General features: G+C 38.3%; 1 protein-coding gene across 2 annotated transcripts; it reads right to left on the minus strand.

Moving 5' to 3' along the window:
• Nucleotides 1-9,679: 9,679 nt before the first annotated feature.
• LOC115212805 (chromobox protein homolog 1) lies at nucleotides 9,680-23,224 on the minus strand. 2 transcript variants are annotated; one of them, XM_029781513.2, is made up of 7 exons: nucleotides 23,069-23,224; nucleotides 21,824-21,937; nucleotides 19,751-19,798; nucleotides 19,467-19,618; nucleotides 19,171-19,342; nucleotides 17,939-18,039; nucleotides 9,680-11,174 (listed from the first exon to the last, which is right to left on the minus strand). In XM_029781513.2, the coding sequence occupies exons 2-7, from the start codon at nucleotides 21,857-21,859 to the stop codon at nucleotides 11,027-11,029; spliced, it is 657 nt and encodes a 218-aa protein (XP_029637373.1). In that variant the 5' UTR covers nucleotides 21,860-21,937; nucleotides 23,069-23,224; the 3' UTR covers nucleotides 9,680-11,026. The 2 variants fall into 2 exon arrangements, with proteins under 2 accessions (XP_029637373.1, XP_029637374.1); XM_029781514.2 differs by lacking the exon at nucleotides 21,824-21,937 and having other exon boundaries at nucleotides 23,069-23,129.
• Nucleotides 23,225-23,357: the final 133 nt, after the last annotated feature.

Here is a 23,357-nt window from a genome sequence, read left to right on the forward strand (position 1 = left end):
ACACACGCACATGTATATATACCTTCCAGCCTGCTAGCCCTTGGTTATACCATCTAACCCATGCCAGCATGGACAAAGGACAGTAAATCATGACAATGGTACACACACACACTGATCACCAACAGGGGTAAGAGAAAGTTCAGAGAGGAGCTGCTACTCCTCTCTATAATGTTGGTGTAAAACAGTAACACTAGACAGTAGTGAGATGCAAGTCTGACTGTAGAGGAGATGCAAAGAAGAATGAAGCTAGTGTGCCCCACCCGTTAGTGTGTGTGTGTGTGTGTGTGTGTGTGTGTTGAGAGAAGAATTAAGGTAAAACAGGAACGAAAAGTCATGTGAAAGGGGGAAGAGTGCACCTGGTTTAGTCAGGTGAAGAATATGAAAGAGGACAACTGCAAAAGGGATGTTCCAGTTGCTGAAAGTGGATGGAACTTGTAGAAAATGGAGAGCCAGGAAGAGGTGGGATGAAGCAGCGAAGCCTGATCTCAAGATGATCAGAGATGACAAAAGACTGGATTGGGTGAATTGCTGTGCTGAAGGAAACTGATCCATCACATGGAAACCCGTGTCCTAAAAGCATTGGGGGTCTGCTAGCACATATGGGGCAGTGCTGGGTCACGTGTCACTGCCCTATTAATGGTATTCCTCAGTTGCTGCAATCAAAGCAGAATCTTCGTGTCTAACCAGCCCACTCTTTGTGCCTCCATTCACCACACTTGGCACACTATTTCCTACTCTCTCTCCCTCACATCACCCATCCACACCTTTCTTGTCCTGCTCCGTCTCCCTCCCCTCCATTCCTACACATCACCCAACTACTTTCTTCAACTCCTATCTCCACCTTATTCTCTCTCTCTCTCTCATATTCACTGACTTCTACCTGCAGATGCTCTCTCACCATCACTTTTCTCCCGCTTACTCCTACCAATTCCTGTCCCTCTATCATAATTTTAGCCTCACAACTCATTGCACCCCTCCCCCAATGACCACCACCTGAGAAACTCTCTCCAACTCAGTCAACAGTTTTCCCCCGGTCTTCTTCGTTCTTTCGCATCTCATGGAATACCCAGCCACCCAACGAGTGCTGGGGCCACGTGAAAAGCACCCACCACAGACTGCTGCTAAGTGGTCGGCCTTAGGAAGGGCATTCATAGAACCAATTGCCAAAGCTGGCAGCTCATCTCATCATAGTATTTGACCCATGTCAGCAGGGAAAACGGAAATCAAAGGATAAAATTATTGGATGCCTATTCTATGCAAGAGATAAGAAGATGCTCAACCACGAAACAGACACAAATACATGGAGAGAGTAAAGAGGAGAGCAGGGCTGAAGCAGGCATTTGCCAGTTGACAAATGCATCGAGTGATTGAGGTAGTCAGGATACGCAATTAGGATAACCAAGTTGAGGAAATGGACATAAGACTAATGGGCGTCTGTGATGCAACTGACCAACAATATGCAACACTTCAGGACACCCGCCAAGCAGACCATCACCAAGCTTAGTGGAGAGACAAATCAGAATTGCAAACAGGACATTGTAGTTAAGACACCCGTGCCGGTGACATGTAAAAAGCACCGTCCAAACGTGGCAGATGCCAGCACCGCCCGACTGGAATCCGTGTTGGTGACACATAAACGCACCAACTGATCGTGGCCGTTTGCCAACCTGCTCTGGCCCGTAAAAAACACCCACTACACTCACAGAGTGGTTGGCGTTAGGAAGGGCTTCCAACTGTAGAAACACTGCCAGATTAAGGTTGGAGACTGGTGCAGCCTTCATGGCTTACCACACCCCAGTCGAACCGTCCAACCCATGCTAGCATGGAAAACGGACGTTAAACGATGATGATGACAGAAGAGCCATTACAAAAACCAAAAGCTTTCCTGCGAAAAATATGCACTTTCCATCATAGAGTTAAAGACAGAAATGGAAGGAGATTATGAAGGAAGGTATGGAAGCTAAAAGACTTTGCAACTGGAAATGGATTTAAAGAAATTGTAATTGATGTCTACAACAGTAGGGAGGAAAATTCAGTTGTCTGTAGCATACAAGCAGGTTATTTTATAGGAATTCCCAGTGAAGGTAACAGGCCAAAAATCATAAGGAGGTTGAATAACATGATTGATAAAAGAATGAAGGCTAAGAGACAGGGCTTGAAAAACCAGGACAAAAGATGGTAACAGGAAGCACTATCAAATTGTTAGGACATCTAGGCGACAGGTATACGTGGCTAAAAGAGAGGCAGAAAGGAAGGGACCTGCACACATACTGCAATTTAAGGACTAGAGGCATGTAGGGTCTAGGGTTTTAAAGACCGTGTTATACAGAACGAAGGCATCATTGGAGAGAACTGTAGGCAGAATGAAGAAAGCAGGTCACCATTGATATATAGAAGACAAGGAAATGATGCCCAAGTGCTATTACGAGAAGATGCAGGAGGAGAATGCACGGGATAAAGAGGGATTGCTTTATGTTGACCCTACAGAGGGACCAGCAATTCCATTTGACAGTAGAGTGGTGGGAAAAGCAAGGACCCAAAAGGGGCAAAAAACTTGTGGATCTATAAGAAATAGTTGAGGAAATGCTCAAAATATCTGCTGAGGTAAGATAGAGGATTACCAAAAGAATGGTGCCATACCCAATGCCTGGCATTGCAGGATCATCATAGGCAGCCAGGAAGGAGATACCTGCAAGAATCAAACTGTTCGATCAGGTTAATAAGGTCACAGCACGATTGATCCACGACAGAGTAAGCTTAAACGAGAGGCTCAGCACAGGGATGCCATCTGCATCACTAGCGAGGCAGCTGCAGAAGCAGGTCTCAGAGAAAACGTCTGTTCCTAGCATTTGCTAACCTGGACAAGGTGCCACACACTGTTCTTAGGTACTAAAGTAGCTAGGATTTTACAAATGGCATGTGAGGCGTTTACATCACAGCAATGCGTTTAAATATCAAATATTTATGTTAAATACATATGTAATACCCACCATCTTTTTCTTGCTCATGAAAACTAAATCCTGTAATTTGTTGCTTAAAATTTCTTTTTCATCTCAACCTGGGTTCCATAACTTCCACTTTAAAGTGATCTAAATCAAAAGTCTTCATGTTAATTTGTTCCAAAATCCAGTTATTTCACTAAACTCTGCAAAACTTTGGAAATTAAATGAAACAAAGGTGTATTTCAACAGAAATATGGTAATAAGAAGGTGAAAACGGAACACAGTGTCCAGTTTACAAGTCTACGTCCTATGTAAGAGAGCATGTGTGCGTGTGCCAAATCAGACAATGAAAGCTGGTGTAGCCTCTCCCAAACCATCCATGCCATTCCAGCATAGAGAATGATGATGATGTTAGTTTTTAAACAGGAGTGACTGTGTGGTAAGAAGCTTGCTTCCCAACTACATGGTTCTGGGTTCAATCCCACTGCGTGGCACCTTGGGCAAATATTTATTATAGCCTCGGGCCTTGTGAGTGGATTTGGTAGGTGGAAACTGAAAGAAGCCCGTTATATCTGTGTGTGTTTGACACCCTCACCATCGCTTGACAACTGATGCAGGTGTTTACGTCCCCATAAGTTAGTTCAGCAAAAGAGTCCGATAGAATAAGTACTAGGTGTACAAAGGACAAGTCGTTGGGTCGATTTGTTTGACTAAAGGCAATGCTCCAGCATGGCCACAGTCAAATGACAAACAAATAAAAGTAAATATTTTAGTTGAAAGACAAGTTTGTATTTGGTAGAATTGACATAAAGTAAAATAAAATCTCTTTTCTTCACCCATTTCTTTGGAAACATCCAACAAATAAGGATTATGGAATCAATTTTGGCCGATGCCGGATCAAGCTTAGAATTTTGTAGACAGTAATGATGGCAATATCTGATTCCACTTTATATTTCTAAAAGACAGAATGGTCACAAATTCTGCAATTGCCATGAAATGAGAGAGAGAAGCAAGACTAAAGAATGCTGTGTATTTCTACAGAAAGAGGACTGAATTTAGGGGAGCAACTCATAGGTAAAGCAGCCTCTTTCAGCCTCGTCCACAAAATGAACCTACTTTCACTGGTGTACAGAAGCTGCAACACAACCATTTTAACTTCACGCTGCTTCAATTGCAGACACCCAATTTAGATGTATTGCCCGATATAGCAGGGTTTCTCGCTGCCCACCCCCAATCAAATTCTATGTCCAACATAAGGGTTGGCAACATGTACACAGAAGAATTCAAAGTAGAGGTTGGGGTCCACCAGGGTTCAGTACTCAGCCCCCTCCTATTTATCATAGTCCTCCAGGCAATTACGGAGGAATTCAAGACAGGTTGCCCCTGGGAGCTCCTATATGCTGACGACCTTGCTCTAATTGCTGAGTCACTGTCAGAACTGGAGGAGAAGTTCCGGGTGTGGAAGGAGGGTCTAGAATCGAAGGGCCTTAGAGTCAACCTAGCTAAAACCAAAGTACTAATAAGTAGGAAGGTAGACAATCCACAAATGTCTTCAGGAAGATGGCCCTGCTCGATCTGTAGAAAAGGTGTAGGTAGAAACTCTATAAGATGCACCCAGTGTAAGCTATGGACACATAAGAGGTGCAGCAATGTCAAAGGAAGGCTAACTGGGAAGATAGTTTTTGTATGTGGCAGATGCTCAGGAGCAATAATCTCTGAAAATCTGCAAAAAAACAACTTCCGTCACTTTCCAGGGGGAAAAACTAGAAGTAGTTGATAGCTTCTGTTATCTAGGTGACCAAGTCAGTAGTGGGGGTGGGTGCGCTGAAAGTGTAACTGCTAGAATAAGAATAGCCTGGGCAAAGTTTAGGGAGCTCTTACCTCTGCTGGTGACTAAAGGCCTCTCGCTCAGAGTAAAAGGCAGACTGTAAGATGCATGTGTACGAACAGCCATGCTACATGGCAGTGAAACATGGGCAGTGACTGCTGAGGACATGCGTAAGCTCGCGAGGAATGAAGCCAGTATGCTCCGATGGATGTGTAATGTCAGTGTGCATACTCGACAGAGCGTTAGTACCCTGAGAGAAATGTTGGACCTAAGAAGCATCAGTTGTGGTGTGCAAGAGAGACGATTGCACTGGTATGGTCATGTGGCGAGAATGGATGAAGATAGGTGTGTGAAAAAGTGCCAATCCCTAGCAGTTGAGGGAACCCGTGGAAGAGGTAGACCCAGGAAAACCTGGGACAAGGTGGTGAAGCACGACCTTTGAACCTTGGGTCTCACTCAGGAAATGACCGGCGACCGAGACCTCTGGAAATATGCTGTGCGTGAAAAGACCAGGCAGGACAAGCGAGTCCAGCCCACTTATGCATGCCTTTCGTCCCTTGGACACACAAAGACCTGTTGAGGCAAGCGAAGTCGATATCGAACCTCATCCGACGACAGGCACCTATGGCAAACCCCCTTTGCTTGCGAAGACCTGTTGGGGCAAGTGAAATCGAAATTGAACCAATCCTATGACTAGCACCCGGCAGATGCCAGGGCCCTGGGACTGGAGGTACGTAAAAAGCACTATCCGAATTGTGGCCGATGCCAGCGCCGCCTCGACTGGCTTCCGTGTCGGTGGCACGTAAAAAGCACCACCCGAATCGCAGCCGAAGCCAGTGCCGCCTCAACTGGCTTCCATAAAACGCCCCATCCGAATTGTGGCTGATGCCAGCGCCGCCTCGACTGGCTTCCGTGTCGGTGGCACGTAAAAAGCACCACCCGAATCGCAGCCGAAGCCAGTGCCGCCTCAACTGGCTTCCATAAAATGCCCCATCCGAATTGTGGCTGATGCCAGCGCCGCCTCGACTGGCTTCCGTGTCGGTGGCACGTAAACAGAAACCATCCGAATCGTTGCCGAAGCCAGTGCCGCCTCGACTGGCTTCCTTAAAATGCACCAATCCGACCGTGGCCGATGCCAGCCCCGCCTGGCACCAGTGCAGGTGGCACGTAAAAAGTACCCACTACACTCACGGAGTGGTTGGCGTTAGGAAGGGCATCCAGCTGTAGAAACGTTGCCAGATAAGACCGGAGCCTGGTGCAGCCTTCTGGCTTCCCAGATCCCCGGTCGAACCGTCCAACCCATGCTACCATGGAGAACGGACGTTAAACAATGATGATGATGAAGTTCCCTCATTGCAGATGGCACTTCTCAATCATCTTGGATAAGGATTCTAAAGACAACAAATCCACACAAAAAAAATTTCCATCTTAATACATAGATATTATTTCGGCTGCTGTTTCCATCAAGGCAGAATCACAGGCCCAAAATAATGTGGAGGTCACACCACATTAACTCACCCCCTGCCACTTGTAACCTCCCTTTGAACCTCTTACACCCAACTATTTCATCTTATCTTTTACAAAAAAAGCTTTCCTTCTTCATTCTGGGATCTAGTTCTCTTCTTAATAACATCACTTGTGTAATTAAAACAATATTCAATGCATCAAATGTCACTGGTAGCAGCAGTTGCAACATTGGTTCATCACAGACTAAACTGGTTCCCCACACAAGCTTCCCAGAAACCCAGCAGAGAAACAAACCAACCGCAGTCAAAACAGATGAACTCAATAACGGGTCGATTCTGAAACTCCAGGCGTTTCAGATGTCCAGCAAACTATCAGCTTACTGGGAGTGAGGTGTCCTTTAGCTTTTGTTAAAGCACACCTGGTTGGCCCAAGAGTAAACCCCATCCCTGCCTATAAAAAAAGCAAACCACTACAGGAAAGCAGGACAAAAGAGAACTCTGGAATCGGGAACCCTATTTAACCCCAGAACATTTTGAAGGTACATTATCTGTGTGAGGCTCCAATCCAGGTTCATTTGCTCTGCCAAATCCACACAACAGCTGAAGTTCAATGGTTGGAATAAATTGATTTCTTTTCGTCAATAGTTCCATTACCTGGACCAAAACATTCCACTAATAAAGTGAACAACAGGCTGAGATATTAGAATATTATATAGTAAGTCCTTCCATTTATAAACTACTTAGTTCCAATAAAGCTTAGCAAACAGCAAGTGTTCCAGCCATGACCATCCAGCAGGATTCGACATGTCCACTATATTTTGAAAGCAGCGTGATGAAATCGAGCTAGCAGTGGCACTTAATTCTCTGGTAAGTTGAGCAAACACTAAAGTTCCTCGTTTATCAGTTTTCATGCCTTGATATTCCTCGCCCATACCAGTAAGGGTCAAGCAAAATGTCAAAGCAGATTCCTCTGTTGCCAACAATCCCCTGCTTCTCAAATGATGTAGATTTCTTTTCACAGGTCTTTTGAACTGAACCATAAAAGTTATTAAGCCATTTTGTGCTTGTAAAAAAGGTCCAGACAATGTTAAAAACTTGTGTACAATCAACTCCAAATCAAACCCAGTTTATACATAGACACCAATTCAAATGGTCAAAAGTGAAGAAACAAGTGGTCTTATTTCTAATACCTAGTAAAATACTCAACAAGAATTCAATTTACATACAAAGCAGAAAATGAGAGCAAGAAAAAAAGGGGTCATCATTTGGTTTCTTTTTTAATTGTTACAACAAAAAGCAAACATTTTACGACTCCTAAAAGAAGGTTAACTCCACCGACCCCGTTACAACCTTCTTTTCGTCTCCTTCCCCAATTGTAGTCTCAGGTCTTTCTGCATCTTTCCTCGACTTCTGGCCATATTCACTTCTCTCACGGTAAACCATGCAACAATCTTTTCACGTCGTCGTCGTTTCTCTTTCCGCTTCACCCACCAAACAATTCTAACTCCTCCTCTGCTGCTCCCAGTTCCAGCAATATTCCGGTCCTCATTAACACATCACTCCCTTCAACTAAATTAACAAAATATATTCACACCACACCAGTTCCAACAGTTCCTCGAACTGTCTCGTTGACACCTCGGCTAATAACCATCATCACATGACTACATCTTCAATGGAACATCCCAGCTTACTCTCCACATCTTTCCAAATATGCTACGAGATAATGTTAATATCTTAACGAACCAACCTGATTAGATCACCGAGCAGGACCAGCACCCAGGACTTCAAATATAAAAAAACCTACTAATTAATCAATAAAAAACAATACTTTTATAACAAACTTACATTTTCAGAAAAATTAACACACTGAAAGATCCGACTTAGAAATAATCCCAAAACCCTAGTCTTACAAGCCGAAACACACACACACAGCTGTGGCTAATATTAAAATGTGTATTATAATTTAAAGACTATTTGCTTCCCCTTGCCTTGCTTAGGCAATAACCTAGAATATTTAATCAATAAAAATTTTATAAAAACCAATTCATATTTAACAAGCAGGAAACTTACAAACAAGTCTAATAAAAAGCCAAAATCGAGAATTAAGTTAAAAGGGAAATAGCCTCTCATTCCATTCACTTCGAGGCCCCTCGTGGGTAATAAAGAAAGGATTCCATTCACTTTGAATAATGACAGAAAAAAATATTTGACATTTGTAAAACCAACGAAATAGATTTTGAAATGAATTCAGATAAATGTAAAATAAAGTTAGCTACCTCAAGACATCATCATCCAAACAGAACTAGCAGAGGATCAATTAAAACTGGTGGAGCATCGAAGGTTCCTGCAGCTCATTTACAAAGCAGAATATCAAATGAAGAAACATTTTAGACTCTAATTAAACAAGTGTTAAAATAAAGCCCAAGTCAAAAACATTTCCTACGTGCCTGAATTCTTTCAAAGAATCGCCCTCCCCACCTCACCAGGCTGGAACAACTTCAAAAGAGGCCTTATTGTGTAAATGTTAACATTCTGAATAGAGACCGAACACTTTAAAATAAAAATATAAAGCTAGAGAAACATGTTGCTTACATATAAAAGTACAGCTTTTATTAGTTTTAGTTTTTTTTATGTTTAATTACAAAATAGAAGTGAAAAATATTGAGAGAGAATTCTTCTAATGAAAATTAGTCAACAACACAATTTTCTGTCTGTGACGTTTAATTTTATTACATGAAGAGGAGCAGTTAATGTAGTAATGATCCGAGTACATTGTGGTGTATGAAAGCTAGTATATGTCTACTAACAGTAACAGTTTTACAATAACTACTAGTTAACTGCCAAGGGAATGAAGAGGGACATAGAACTTAACTAGAACCTACTTGTTGGAAAAATCAGAGATATATAACACCAACAGGCATCTAGACACAAGAAGTAAATGTAAAAAAAAAAAATGTTTTTAATTAGCTGAATCTTAGATGAAAAATAAAAGTGATATGAAACCCACAACCACAATTAACTAATTCTGCTAATGAAATAGTTTGGCACAAGTGTAAATAAGTTGCATTAGTTCGTGCAACCATTCAACTGGTTTAACTCCCAAACAATGCTGAAATTTAGAGGGAAAGGAAAAAAAATAAAAACCATGCCCATACACACTAGTGGCTTTAACTTGAGCAGTTAAAATATTTTCCACCTGTCTTTGATTAGTCAGTCACATGAAAATCAAATGGAAAGTAGTCCACTGCTAATATGAAAATTTAACATCAATCTTGGTGCCAAACAATGCCTCCTTTTTTTATAATAATATTGCAATATATATTTAATATTGTAACATATTATAAGGTTTTACATCTTAGCAACTAAATAAATTTTGGCTGTAATAATGGTACAAGTACTTCAAGTGCTAGAAGAAAAAAGTAAATAAGGGAAAGGAGAAAGAATTTGATTAAAATCCATTTATTTCACGAGACACAGGCATGGGAGCACTACCATTTTCTAATACAAGTAATGAATCAAGGAAATTAGCAAGTTTACATACAGCATCCTAATCCAGCAAGTCTTCACAAATGAACAATACAGTACAAACAGCAATTTTCAATATGAGATTCTTAAAGGTACTAATGACAATGAGAATTCATATACTTGTAGCCTCCTTAGTGATGATCCAAGTAAAGTGTTGTTGAGTGAGAAGCAGTTGGGAACACGACAACAATGTCCCTACCCCCATACAGTTCTTCTCAATCCAATCTTTTGTTATAAGATATTACGTAATTGACTACTTGAACCAAATTAACAATCTTTGCAGCAAACCCCACCAAGCTCAGATTACAATCAAACTTGGTTGGACCAGTTGTCTACTGTACAATCATCAAGTGTATGTCACCGATAATGAAATCAGATGAGTCATGATCACAATGAAACGGTCTCTAAAGAAAAATGGCATAGATATGTTACATGGAGATATATACAACTTTTGTGAATGAGTAAATCTAATAAGTTGTAAGTACAATAGCTTTTTGTAAAAATAAAGTACATGACTGCAAAAAGTCCACTTTGAAAACCTATAATTAACAATTTAATTACTTTCATGTTTAATTGTCAAATATTGATGTTCCATGTCATTGTTACAAGCTTACAAATGTGGACGATTCTTATATAATAAAAACAGTTTGCTTACCTTGCCTAAAAAGAGAGGCAGAGATTTATAAAGGAGGTGAAATTTGGTTTTAAATGAAGTAATGTTTAAAAAGAATATTTGAATGAAGATAGAGAAGTAAAAAAAGGTAAAATACAATAAATTCCTGGGGAGTTAAAGTGGGTAGGTTGTGTAATTTGGATTTATCAGCATTTAAAGCTGGCTTTTTTTTTTGTAATATTGGCTTTTTTTTCTTTTTCTTTTTCCTTTTTTTTTGAATACCAACTAATCCCAGCAGTAGCAGCAATGTCCCTATTTCATTCCCAAACACAAACAAGACCTAATTCACTTTCATCAGCAGGGATTTCCATAGAACAATGAAAAGCATTCATCCAAAAATGGTACAGCAAAGGGGGGGGGGAGTGGGTGAAAGAAGTTGGCGTGACAATATCAATGAATTTTGAGAGATGAACTATTATTAATACTCATCTTGTTTTTGTGGTTTGTAATAAAACATGCTCTTGTACCAGTTTCTCTGCCAAATAAAATTGCCACACATCCCAGACAGACTGTTATAGGACACTACACAAGATGATTGACTGTACAAAATGTGGACATAAAAATTGCTGAAACAAACTTAATCATTTGTAATTCATGACTTGCTCTCCTCTTTTTCTTCGTCTTCATTGTCATTGTGTGTATGCCAAGTTAGCCTTTCTTCATAGAAAGCAATTACAATCTGTGGGCACTTGACATTGGCCTGTCTTGCGGGTACCAAATCTGCCTCGTCACTATCTTTCCTACAACAAAAAAAAAAACAAGGAAAATAAAATAATACCCACTAACAATGTGTGTGTGTGTGCGTATTTGTACACACACTGTCAAGACGTCGAAATTAATACTAATTTTCAAAAACAATTTCCCACTTGTGTACCATAACAAAAAATCTCGTAATTTACATAGGTGATTTTCAAGATAAAAATTGTTTAACCAACTCAGCTGAAACCGGCTCTGTCTCTGAGTACAAATGTCTTCCTTTCATAAGTTTTGAATTATAATCTTCCACCAAACCTTAGTCATAATTTATGTTCCTAACACAAGCTTAACCCTTTAGTGTTTAAACTGGCCAAATCCGGCCCAATATATTCTACATGTTTTATATTCAAACTGGCAATATCTAGCCTCTCACTCCTAACCTACAATGCCGTTCTGAAAATAAACAATCATATCATTGAAACCTCAAAGCTATAACATAATGCATGATTAATTCAAAACAATTTGAGTGAAAAAGTATTACATTTAACAGAGTATTCTGAACACTAAAGGATTAATGATAACTAAGTTATTTTACTAAATTCTCTGTTATATTTAAAGTAATTGAAAGAAACACAGAGCATCTCAAAATAAATACATTAACAAAAGGGTTAACAAAAAAAAAAAAGCTTTTTGCTCATGTAAAATTCACACCCAAAAGTTTTCAGTATTGCCGATGTGGCAGTGGGGTTCAATTTAGTTGTATTTAGCATAATTTCACTTATTAAATTTTCATTAAAAATAATTTCTGTTTAACAGGTATCACAATGAAAGCTATCAAATTACAAAGTGTTTGTGTTGTTTATAACAAGCATTATTTTACATTTCTTGCCCACAAGGGATTATTATGGCCTATCTTTAGCATACTGCTGTATCTAATCAAATCACAATTACTGGAATTATTAACAAAAACTAAGCTGATAAATATGCACAGGTGTTGCAAATTAAGTTTGATTATCAACATCATCTCGAAAGAGTCCAGAAGCTGGCTACCCGCATGGTTCATGGTCTCAAAAATTTGTCCTACGAAGAAAGGCTGAGGACGCTCGACCTTTATTCTCTTGAAAAACGCCGCCGCCGTGGTGATCTCATTCTCGCCCACAACATCACAAGCGGAAAGTGTAACCTCTCGAAAGAGCTGTTCTTCACTCCTGCTCCAGAGCGTCGGCTGCGGGGTCATTCCAAAAAGCTCTACCTGCGACGATTTCATCTCAATCGAAGGAGAGGAGCTTTCTCCGTCCGGGTTGCGGATCCGTGGAACAAGCTGCCAGACGAGATGGTGAAGATGCCGACGACCGCTTTGTTCAAAGCCTCCCTTGACCTCAAGTGGCCTGAACTCTTTACATGAACACCACCCTGTACTTAACTCCATGTCCCCCTACATGGCCTTGCTATTTGCTTTTGAGCCAAATTAACTAACTAACTAACATCAGCTTGGATGACACTTTACTCAACCAAGTAAAATATGGCCTGGACCATAATTACTAGCATGAATGTCTCAGACTTCAAAATGTAAATTTTTTGTAAATTTATACAGAAAAATATCATCCAGCATAAATAAAAGTCAACTTATTATTTTTTTCTGTAAAAACCTTTTCTGACATTAAATGAGTCAACTTCCAGAACAAATGTTTACCTTTTGTTCGTCCTTTTTCAACAACAAAAAATTTCTTTAAAAAATTCTGAAAATGATCTCATGTAATTTATGCACCCCTAAAGTTTAATTTTATTATTGTGAAAAACAACCATAAATTACATGTATTCTTACGGTAATTGTATCACCACCACCACAAAACCTAGTATGTACACTCATCCTGCACCTCTTTTTACCTCTCTGTATCTCTTGCAGGGGATGGGGCAGTGCGAAATGTGACAGGATAAAACCAACCGACCATGGCCATCGACAGACATCACAGTCACTCCGACAATTACAAGGATTCCAGTTGATCTGATCAACACAACAGTCTGCTCGTGAAACGAGTGTGCATGTGGCTGAGCACTCCACAGACACACCCTTCACATAGTTCTCAAGGAGATTTAGCATGATACAGAATGTGACACAACTCATTTTGGTCGGCTGAGTGGAAGCAAAGTGAAATAAAGTGTCTGGCACAAGAACAGCGCACAACCAGGAATTGAACTCACGTCCTTAGTCATGAGTCGAATACCCTAACCTTTCATTAGATACAGTTTTTCTCCTGCTCTTTATTATTGCTGTGATGCATTAAAACCCTACACAATACACACTCTTATTTGAGATTGAGTTTTACCCCCATTGCCTACCCATACACGTTTCCAAGCAAAGCAGTACTTCCCCATTGCCAGACATGTTCTTGCAGGATATTAGAATGGAAATGACACTCCTTGAATGATAGAAGCAGCCAGTCACAACTATCATGGCAAGGTGACACAAGCACTTACATCCATTTGTCTATTTATCATCCATCTTTCATGCTTGCATGGGTTGGCCAGGCAGAAGAAGACTGGAACAGACTTCTGGGTCTGTTTTGGCACCCTTTTTACAGCTCGATGCCCTTCCAAACACCAATCACTTCACACAGTGTAGACTGGATACTGAGTCATTTAACATACATTTTCAATGCTGGCCTAGATTGGACAGTTTGACCAGGTCAGTTAAACCATGGGGCTGCATCATGCTCTACTATTTAGCTTGACATGGTTTTTGTGGTCGGATGCCTTTCCTAATGCCAACCACTTTACAGAGTGTGGACTGGGTGCTTCTTTTCACGTCACCAACACCAGTGGGATTGTCAAGGAACTTGTAATACAGAAAAGGGAAAAGCCCCTTTCTCTAAATAGGAGAGTATTATACATACAGACAACTCAAAATGGCACTCCGGTTATGAAAACTAAGGTTCCAGTAGAGCCAACCAAAGGAACAGCTTGTTTGTGAAATTAATGTGAATGTGAATACACACTCCACAGGCAGATATGTATCCTTAAAAAAAAGGTCTCAGAAAGATTCAGCAGGACACAATGTGAGATGGTTGGCCCTTTGAAATCCAAGTACAGTTTTGCCAGCTGAATGGACCTGAGCAATGTGAAAGAACTTTGATCAAGGACAACATGCTGCTGCTGAGAATGGAACTCACAACCTGATGATCCTGAACCAAATACCCCAACCAGAGCCACACAAACATTTACTGGACACAAGTTTGTCTAACAGGGTTGGGTCTTTAATCTTCTAATGTACTTTTGAAAAACTCAACCATGTTTGCTTGCCTGACCAACCAGCCCTTTCGGGAGGGAGCTCTCTGACCCCCATTTTATGAATTCTTCCACCATCTCCTACAAACTGCCTTCCATTTCTAACCACACAACCTTTCTTAACCCTTTAGCATTTAAACTAGCCATATATGGCCAATCATTCTCCCTGCATTATGCTCAAAGCAGCCAGATCCAGCCTCTCACACCTTCCTGATAATGTTATTCTTAAAACATGCAATCACATCCATCAACATCTCAAAGCTATCAGATAATGCAGGATTTCATTGGACAGAATAATTTGAATGCTGAAGAATTATTGCTAGAATTTGTCTTAATTCTATCAATGCCAAACTGGATTTCTCAAAATCACTACAAACACAGCTTTACAACCACTCTGTCCAATCTGGATTAATTAATTTTTGCAGATTCTTCAACCGTTTTGAAGAATCTGCAAACGTGGTGCACCTGTTATGTGTAGAGGCACTCAAATTGGAAGTTCAGTAATGTGCACAATACTTTTACACAACATATCTCAGCATAATATTGGCTAATAATTTGCAGGGTGAGATTTAAATTAATTTCAAAAGTAAACAAGAATTAGTTTTGAGATGAAAATCCACCACAGATTTACAGAGAAACCCCTTACTATTTCAAATATGCACATCATCAATAAACAAAGGAGATATGTCCCCATTGTCTGAAATCAGACTAAGATCTTGATCGTTTTAAAATCTAAATCATGTGAAAGTGTATTTGTTTTAAAGCAATCAATAAATGAGAAAGTAAAAATTAAAACCAAAAACGTTACCCATCTGCAATAAGAAACCGTGAAGTAAGACTGAAAGGCTACAACAGTGAGATGAATATAAAAGCGGACAAACAAAGGCAGAGAAAGCTTCACACATTCGCTATCGGCCATTCTCTTCCCAATTACATCTCGTTGATGAAGACAACTTTTCGCTATCATACTTCAACTTTTCAATCACTTGACACATTCTTCAATACTGAAGCCCAATTCAGTTGAAGGATTGGTCTTACAAGTTGTCACCTCACTCGTGCCACTGTCACAGGTGCCAGTAGACACTATAAAGCAGCCAGCCATTAGGAAGTAGAAGAAGCTATGCCAAAGCTGACAATGGAACTCACACAAAATACCACAACATTTTCAGGCTAAAGCGATTTGTCCCATAACCTATGAATTCAACAAATGGTGATGAAACCCTAAAGAGTAGTGCCCTTGCAGTCCAATCACTGAAACCAGTAAAAGAAATGGCACTTCTATCTTCTGTTATTAGCTCTGAAATCGAAGAATTACTTCAATTTCTTATTGTTTTATAGACATTCAATTGAAAATAACTGATAATTTGCAGTTGAAATGCCTCCTCCTAAATATTCAACACCTTCTGTTGAGTTTACTTTGAACAAATTTTACAAGACTTTCTTTTCATTATTATTTCACTACATGAATAGACAGTAACAGAGGGAAAATTATCAATATCTGGAACGTGTGTATGTATGTAGACCCTAAAAACTGGACATCAATCACTCCATTATTTCACATTACGAGCTAGTCAATGCTAGTATCAACAAAAAAAACATTTTAGCTTTGGGAATAGTATTAGAGAATTACATATGTGATGATATTGTATAATTTAATATTGATATGCGATGGTTCAAAATAAGTGAAGAAGCCAGCAATGTATCTCAGGATGTGCATACAACTGAGTTTATGTGACTTGAGAGAGAATCAGGGTACACCAAGCATCAGATGCAGTGCGCAAACAAGGAGATTGTGCTGGAATAGGTATGTGATGCATATAAGGACAGCTGCATCAAGAAGCACCAATCTCTAATTGTGGAGAGAACATGTTGAAGACCTAGGAAAAACAAGGGTCACAGTGGTGATAAACGATCATTGAACATTGGCCCACTTCTGCTGTACACCCATCTAAGTAAAATCAGGGATGCCCATAAACATAGGCATGTCCTCTATATCCTGCTCTCAGATGCCAGGGTCATGTAAAAAGCACCCAGTCCCCACACTGTAAAGTGGTTGGGGTTAGGAAGTGCATCCAGCTGTAGAAACCATGTCTTCAGCTCCTGTCAAACCATCCAACCCCTGCCAATGGTGATGAACCAATGAGGTTTCCCAAGTTGTCAAGAAGCCTTTCTCCTGTACGAATCTCATCAGGCTGCTTCTTATCTAATAACCGAGGCATTAAGTCAACAATTCTCATCTATGTAATTGATTAGTCATACATTATCGTAAAATACTTTACATTGATAAAATAGGGCAAAAAAATTCAAAATCTTGAAAAATACCCAAGAAAAAGGCTAAAAAAAAAAAAAGGATCTCTTTTATCATTTCCAATTCACCTTAGATCTCGGTCCGACAGCTCACCAGAGTTAAAATTCAGTCCTCAGAGAATGGGATTATATCAAAGAACTTTCCTTAAAAAAACTGTAGGATTATTTGCCAGGCACTTTCAACTTAGAATGAAACTAAACCACACTGCATATCTTCCTTTCATTACCTCACATATAATACAAAATAAAAGGTGACCTTTTTTTTTTTGTTTTGAGTGGTTTTCTTAATAGAACTAATAAATTTCGTTATGGCCTTTTCATCTTTCAATTATCACATTTGGGCCTTCTTCCAAATTACTTACACTTGACAAAATGTCATGCAAGCCAAAAGACATCATTTAAGAATCACAAATTAAAACTACAATCTCATTCAGATACTTTCATTGCTTGAAAGATGGGGTTTTGTCTTAAATAATCTTCAAATGTTGGGCCACACAGAAGCAATGATTAGTGACCGAGACCTTTGGTGATGCTATGCTTGAGAAGACCCATGAAGCCAAGTGAAACTGCAGTCATGGCTGATGCCGACGTCATGTGACTGGCACCCATGCTGGTGGCACATAAAAATACCTTTCAAGTGTTGGGCTTCAAAGGTCTCGGTCCTTTGTCAATATTCAGAACTTGAGTTGAAGACCCATCAAGCCAAGCAAAATCATAGTTGTGGCAAATACTGGTGTCGTGCCAGTGGCACATAAAATCCCCCGTTACACTATTGGAGTAGTTGGCATTAGGAAGGGCATCCAACCATAGAAACCATGCCAAATCAGACTGCAGTCTAGGGCAGCCCCTCAGCTTACCAGCCCTGGTCAAGCTGTCCAACTCATGCCAGCATGGACAACAGACGTTAAATGATGATGAAATAATGAACTCTGAATAATGTTGTAACACTAACTCTTTAACATTTAAACTGGTCATATCCAGCCAAAATATTCCGTTTTACACTCAAACCAATCAGTTCTGCCCTTATACCTTGCATTCTGAAACTGAATCACATTATCAAAATCTTAAAGCTAGGAGATGATACAAGATTGACTCAAAACATTTGACCAAGTAATCTGAATGCTAAACGATTAAGTCTAACTACTTTTAACCATTCTGAAAATTCCACAAAAACTACATAAAACAAAAATGTGAAGCCAACAAAATTTCAACCTACCATTTCATTAAAAACATCAATTCCCCACTGCTATCTGTTGCTCCAATTATTCTTTCGGGTTGCAGACCACGGTCAAAACCTCTGGGTTTATTGTCTTCTTCCTGATTTAAAAAATAAAAAAATTTCATTAGAAAAGAAATTCTATTTTGCATTTCATTAACATCCAAAAGTAATTTGCTAATAATCAAACATCTTCTCAATGAAAATTTACAATTTCTGGCCATTGCATCTTCGACAAGTTGTAATTATATATTTTCCCAATAATTAAGTAAACCAACAGACATAAAAAGCTGTCTACAAATAAATTAGCCCCTCAGACTAAATTCCTAGCAGACCAAGTTCTACCATTTTTAAACAGTATATGACCCAGAGTTGGCTGTAACTAATTGAAGGGATTCAACAAATATTTCATAATAATACCAAATCAGAGACTAAGAAATGTCTAAGCAATTCACTAATTACAACAGAAACTGCTTTTGTTGAAAGTTCATTACAAAATTTGAAAATTATATTTGTTAAATTTTACAGATTCCTTGAAAAGATCATAACTATATTACTGCTATCTCTGTACCAGCATTAGGAAAGTTTTTCTAGTATCTATTTCCCTTCGAAAGTGGATAAATTGAATGCAAAGCCATGAATAATAAACATTAATAAAAAAAATATAAGAATAAAACAAAACTACACTCAATAGGATTTCAAAAACACTATCAGTTGCAGAAATAAACGATGTGGGGGTTTAAAAAAAAAAACAACCACTTACCTGAAAGTGTTAATATGTTGAATATAATGGTAAAATTTACTTATTTCATGAATGATTACATAATGTAAGAAAATTAGTGCGTGTTACTAACAATTTTTATTGAACAAAAATCAGTTAACATAAAGGTAAAATTAACCCTAACTCAAAAAATTCCAGAAATACATTTGTTCAAGTGTATTCACATCAACTGGAAAAGAAAAAGAAACCCAATTAAATATCCCTAAAATGATTATGCCGTTGTGAAAATTGAGGAAAATGCAAAATAGCAGAAGAAAATTCATGAAATCTTACCTGTTTATATTCTTGCAAATATCAACAATTCAACTCTGCTGGGTCCAATAGTGTGGACAGAATGATGGATAAATCAAAACTATTAGCACATTTCACTATGAACCTTTGCTTAAATGCTGAATATTAAAAGCTTTAACCGGTCACAGAAACGTTTCAAAAATAAACCCAAAATACCTACTGTTGATCTCACTTCTGCGATTTTCTTTTTCTTTTTAGTAGAACTTTCGTCTTCTCCGTTTTGTTTCCGTTTCTTTTCTTTTTCTGCAAGTTTCTTTTTTTGCTTTTCTTCATATTCTGCTATTAGATCCGGACAATCTAAATTAGCTTCGGGTTCCCAGGTGTTTTCAGAGCTAAAAAGAAAAAAAAAATTTGGATACCTTGGCTGCTTTTGTAAGAAAAGAAAAAAAATAATTTTTTTTTCCCACCGCCTCCGTTCGTATTCGAACCAAATTTCAAACTAGAATCAATTCTTACTCTGGATATCCTTTCCATTTCAGTAAATATTCACGTCGACCTCCTCTCATTCGAGAATCAACCACTTTTTCAACAGTATATTCCTCTTCACCCAATTCTTCCTCTTCTTGAGGATCTTCAAATTCTTTTTTACTTTTCTTCCCAATTTTGGGCTGCAAAAACATTTGAAGCACTGATAAATTGTTGAATAGTTAAACAAAAAAAGACTAAAATTCAATTTTACCAAACAAATAAAATAAAATGACAATTATATCGATATTGGGTTCATTAAAACCAATACATACTTGGGTGGTACCTGGCTTCTTTTCTAACGCCATGACTTCCGGCTTGGCCTGCAATACAAAATACACGCTGCTTTAAATTCTTATAAAATTCAAAATAGAAATATACAATAAAATGTAATTATTTTAATTATAAACTTTATAAATTAAAATTTTGTAGTAAAAATGCTCTGAATAATTTAAGAGTAAAATTTATTAGTATCCGATTAGTGAAAATTAGCTTTCATGGTTATCTTTCCTGAATGCAATATTTAAAAGTGTAAAAACAATTATCTGAAGTGACTTTAATATGCAAAATAAAGAGGATCCCTGAAAGTATACAGAGATGGATATATAGTGAGAGGAAAGAGGGGAAGAAAATCAACTTATTATATATTACAATACAACTGACGCAAAACTAGGCAAACAAATTAATACAAAAATTATCTAAACCCAACCTGGAAATATCTGTGTGGAGTCGGTTTCCCCCCCCCCCCCCATTCATTCATTATTCCTCATTAATTTAATGCGGAAAAAACAAGGTTTACTTGCTGAGTTATTGCCCCTCTTTGATACAATTATTCAATTAAATGTCAAAATATAAACTAATAAAAAAAATATGGCATGTATACACAATCTCAAAGGAAATTACATTTTGTACAAACATCGATAAAGAATTGGTATCGTTAAAACCTTAGATACTCCATAAAGTAGACATAAACTCACACACAAACCTATACACTTAACATAGGGATTATCTTAGCAGATAGCTTGTCATCTACAAGATATTTTTCACAGAAATACCGCTTTAGAAGTCCCACCGAAGTTCTATTGGCCTTTCAAACAGTAAAAATAAATAATCACTATAATAAATAACAGCAACCAAAACAAGGTTGGAGGAAATCGAAGGAGAATGAAAAAGTTCCAAACACATCAACTCTTCTCACCGTAATACTACTACTCATCAACAGGATTAATTATTAGATTGCTAAATTACACATTTAAACACAACGGTGTTATCAACAATATCTTGGATTATACACTGGATTTATAATTTAATCAACTTTCTAATGAGAAATAATTAGTTGCCGCGAAAAGATACGAAGAACCTGAAATTTCATTAATTTTAGCTTCTCTTGTACGATATTAATCTTAGACAAATTATACAATTTTTCGAAACGAAAATCGAGTCAGAACTCTGACCATTCCAATCAACATACATTCATATTTTTAACAAAAAGCTATTATTTATATCAAGATTTCCAGAAAGTATTTCTAAAAAAAAAATTCATGTTATTAAATAACCAAAGAAAAGAAAATGATTCCACTCAACAAATATCCAACATTCTCGCAACATCTTCGCAACGATACACTTGAAAATAAGCAGAAATTCTAAAGCTACTTTTCTCTGGAACTTAAAGCTTCGATTAGATCCAAACACAAATGCATGACCAGCAAGAATGGTTCCGAAATCTCTCCATAATTATCCATTCTAATATCAATCATGCAACAACTTTGAAAATCCAAGAACACCAGATTTCTGTTCCGATTCCTCTTCTTCGCTGCTTTCGAAAAGATCGCATACCAAGAGGAACTTTTTTTGTCTAGAGACACGGAAGGAACGGAATGGTGTCCGCTCCGATGCACAACTGTAAATAGCAACTGTTGTAATTACGGAGCCAACCAAACTAATCAACTTCCTTCGATTAGCAAAGGAGATAAATGGATAATTATTAATGAGAAGAATATTCAGCGAAACATACGAAGCAGAGATTGGAAAACCTTCAACTACCGCCAAAGGAAAAAAAGAAAAAAAAGGAAAGAAAGAAAAATAGCCAAGTTTCAAGAATTTCGGCAAAAATTTCTTCCTTGAAAATAAAAGGAGGGGGGGAAGGATTTAATTAAAATTTGCCTAGTTTTTTTTTGTTCTTTTTTTCTTTTGGTCTATTATGGAAGTTTTTTTTTTTTTTTTTTGAAATTTTAAAAGTAGATTTTTAAGGGTACAAGGAGAGAAAAAATGACCCTGATTTTAAGGAGGTGTCACTTTATCTCCATCATTATCATCATCATCAATAAAGAAAACCTAAAAGTAAGTACATCTCTTTGTTTGACTGCGAGGTTATCAACACTCATGTTATGGTCGGAAGGCGCAAAAGTCTACAATTGGCAACAGTCAGAGGTCCACTATTGTTGAATGAACGCAAATCCAAGCTAGAAAAGATGAAAAAAAATGTAGAAACAAAATTAACGTTCAAACTTTAAACATTAACCGCTCCTCACAAGAAGCACATGGTGTAAATAAGGAGGCACAGTTTTTGGTGGTTTTTTTATCATTTAAAACATGAGGCAAAGGCAATAATTTCAGCCAGAAAACATTGATTAATCGCCAAAATTGAAATCAGATTTAAATCATGTATTTTTTGCTATTTGTATACAGCGATTTGCACTTAATTGGAGATTTAAAAGTTTGTCCCAATTTAGTAAAGTGGAACTAAGTTGAAAAAGGGGAAGCGAATAGGTTGGAATGGGGGAGAATAGAATGGGAGATATTAAAACGATTAAAGTATATAGAAAAGAGGGATTTGTGAAATTATAAATAAAACAGTTTGAGATGGGATTTACAAGAAGAAGGCGCAAGAAACCAGACGATCGCAGCGAGATGACGACTGGCTTTGACATACTTCATCTTCGAAGCCGGTTCATTGTTGGATCTTAAAATAAATCTAAGCAGAAATGAAAATGTTTCTCGCTTCCACCGAAATTTAATGGAAAGTTTTTTTGGGGGGAAAATAGGAATGGAACGAAAAGATGGTGTGGAATTAAAGAAGAGTGTGTGGGCATGGGTTTTAATGAGTTAAATAGTGAAAAAAAGTTTATTAAATCGGCGGTAAATCAAAGTGAGTCTGGTCGCATCTCGGCAATGTTGTGTGCAGTTATTATTGAGCGTAGCCACGCTTTCGTCCACCTCCCCACCTCGAAACGGGGAGGCTGGGTCTTGGTCGCTTCTCTTTTTTTCATTAGACTAAAGGGAAACGAAAGCGCAAGGGTCGGTGCACGGCGAGCGGGTTACACATGATGGGAGTGGAGCAAGAAAGAGTGGGCAAAAGGTGGACGGAAAACGCGTTTTGGGTGGAGAGAGACAATGAAGAGAGAAGCTCTGGCAGTTCCAACAGAATTGTTGACAGCTAAGGCGCCATTTTGAAAAATTTATTCCTTCCAAACAAACGGCGTTGGTTTGGTTTATTCTTTTGTGGATTATTAATTAGAACAGGTAAATGAGTTAATTAATGGAAAAAGGTGAATCAGTGGGTAATTGTGGCTAAACAATCAAGTCATACATACCTGGAAGGTATATCACTCCTTGCCTATTTGAACGTCTATTAATGACCTCTTTGCGCATGCGTCACTATGACATCCGGGATATTATGAAGAGGGTTTTAGCGGGAAAATGATCCCTTCGTAAAGATTTTCGGTCGAAAATTCAGTAGGAAGGAATCAACTCGGTTAATTTATTGTTTAATTTCAAAATTTGAAAACCTTTTTAGAAATAAAGAATGAAGCTGTTTTCAATAAAAGTTGTTATATTCTTGTAAATTAATTAGTCACGTGATTTCGCTTTATTGTTTTGTGT

The sequence above is a fragment of the Octopus sinensis genome, linkage group LG6 (assembly GCF_006345805.1).
Source record: "Octopus sinensis linkage group LG6, ASM634580v1, whole genome shotgun sequence".
Lineage (NCBI taxonomy): Eukaryota > Metazoa > Mollusca > Cephalopoda > Octopoda > Octopodidae > Octopus > Octopus sinensis.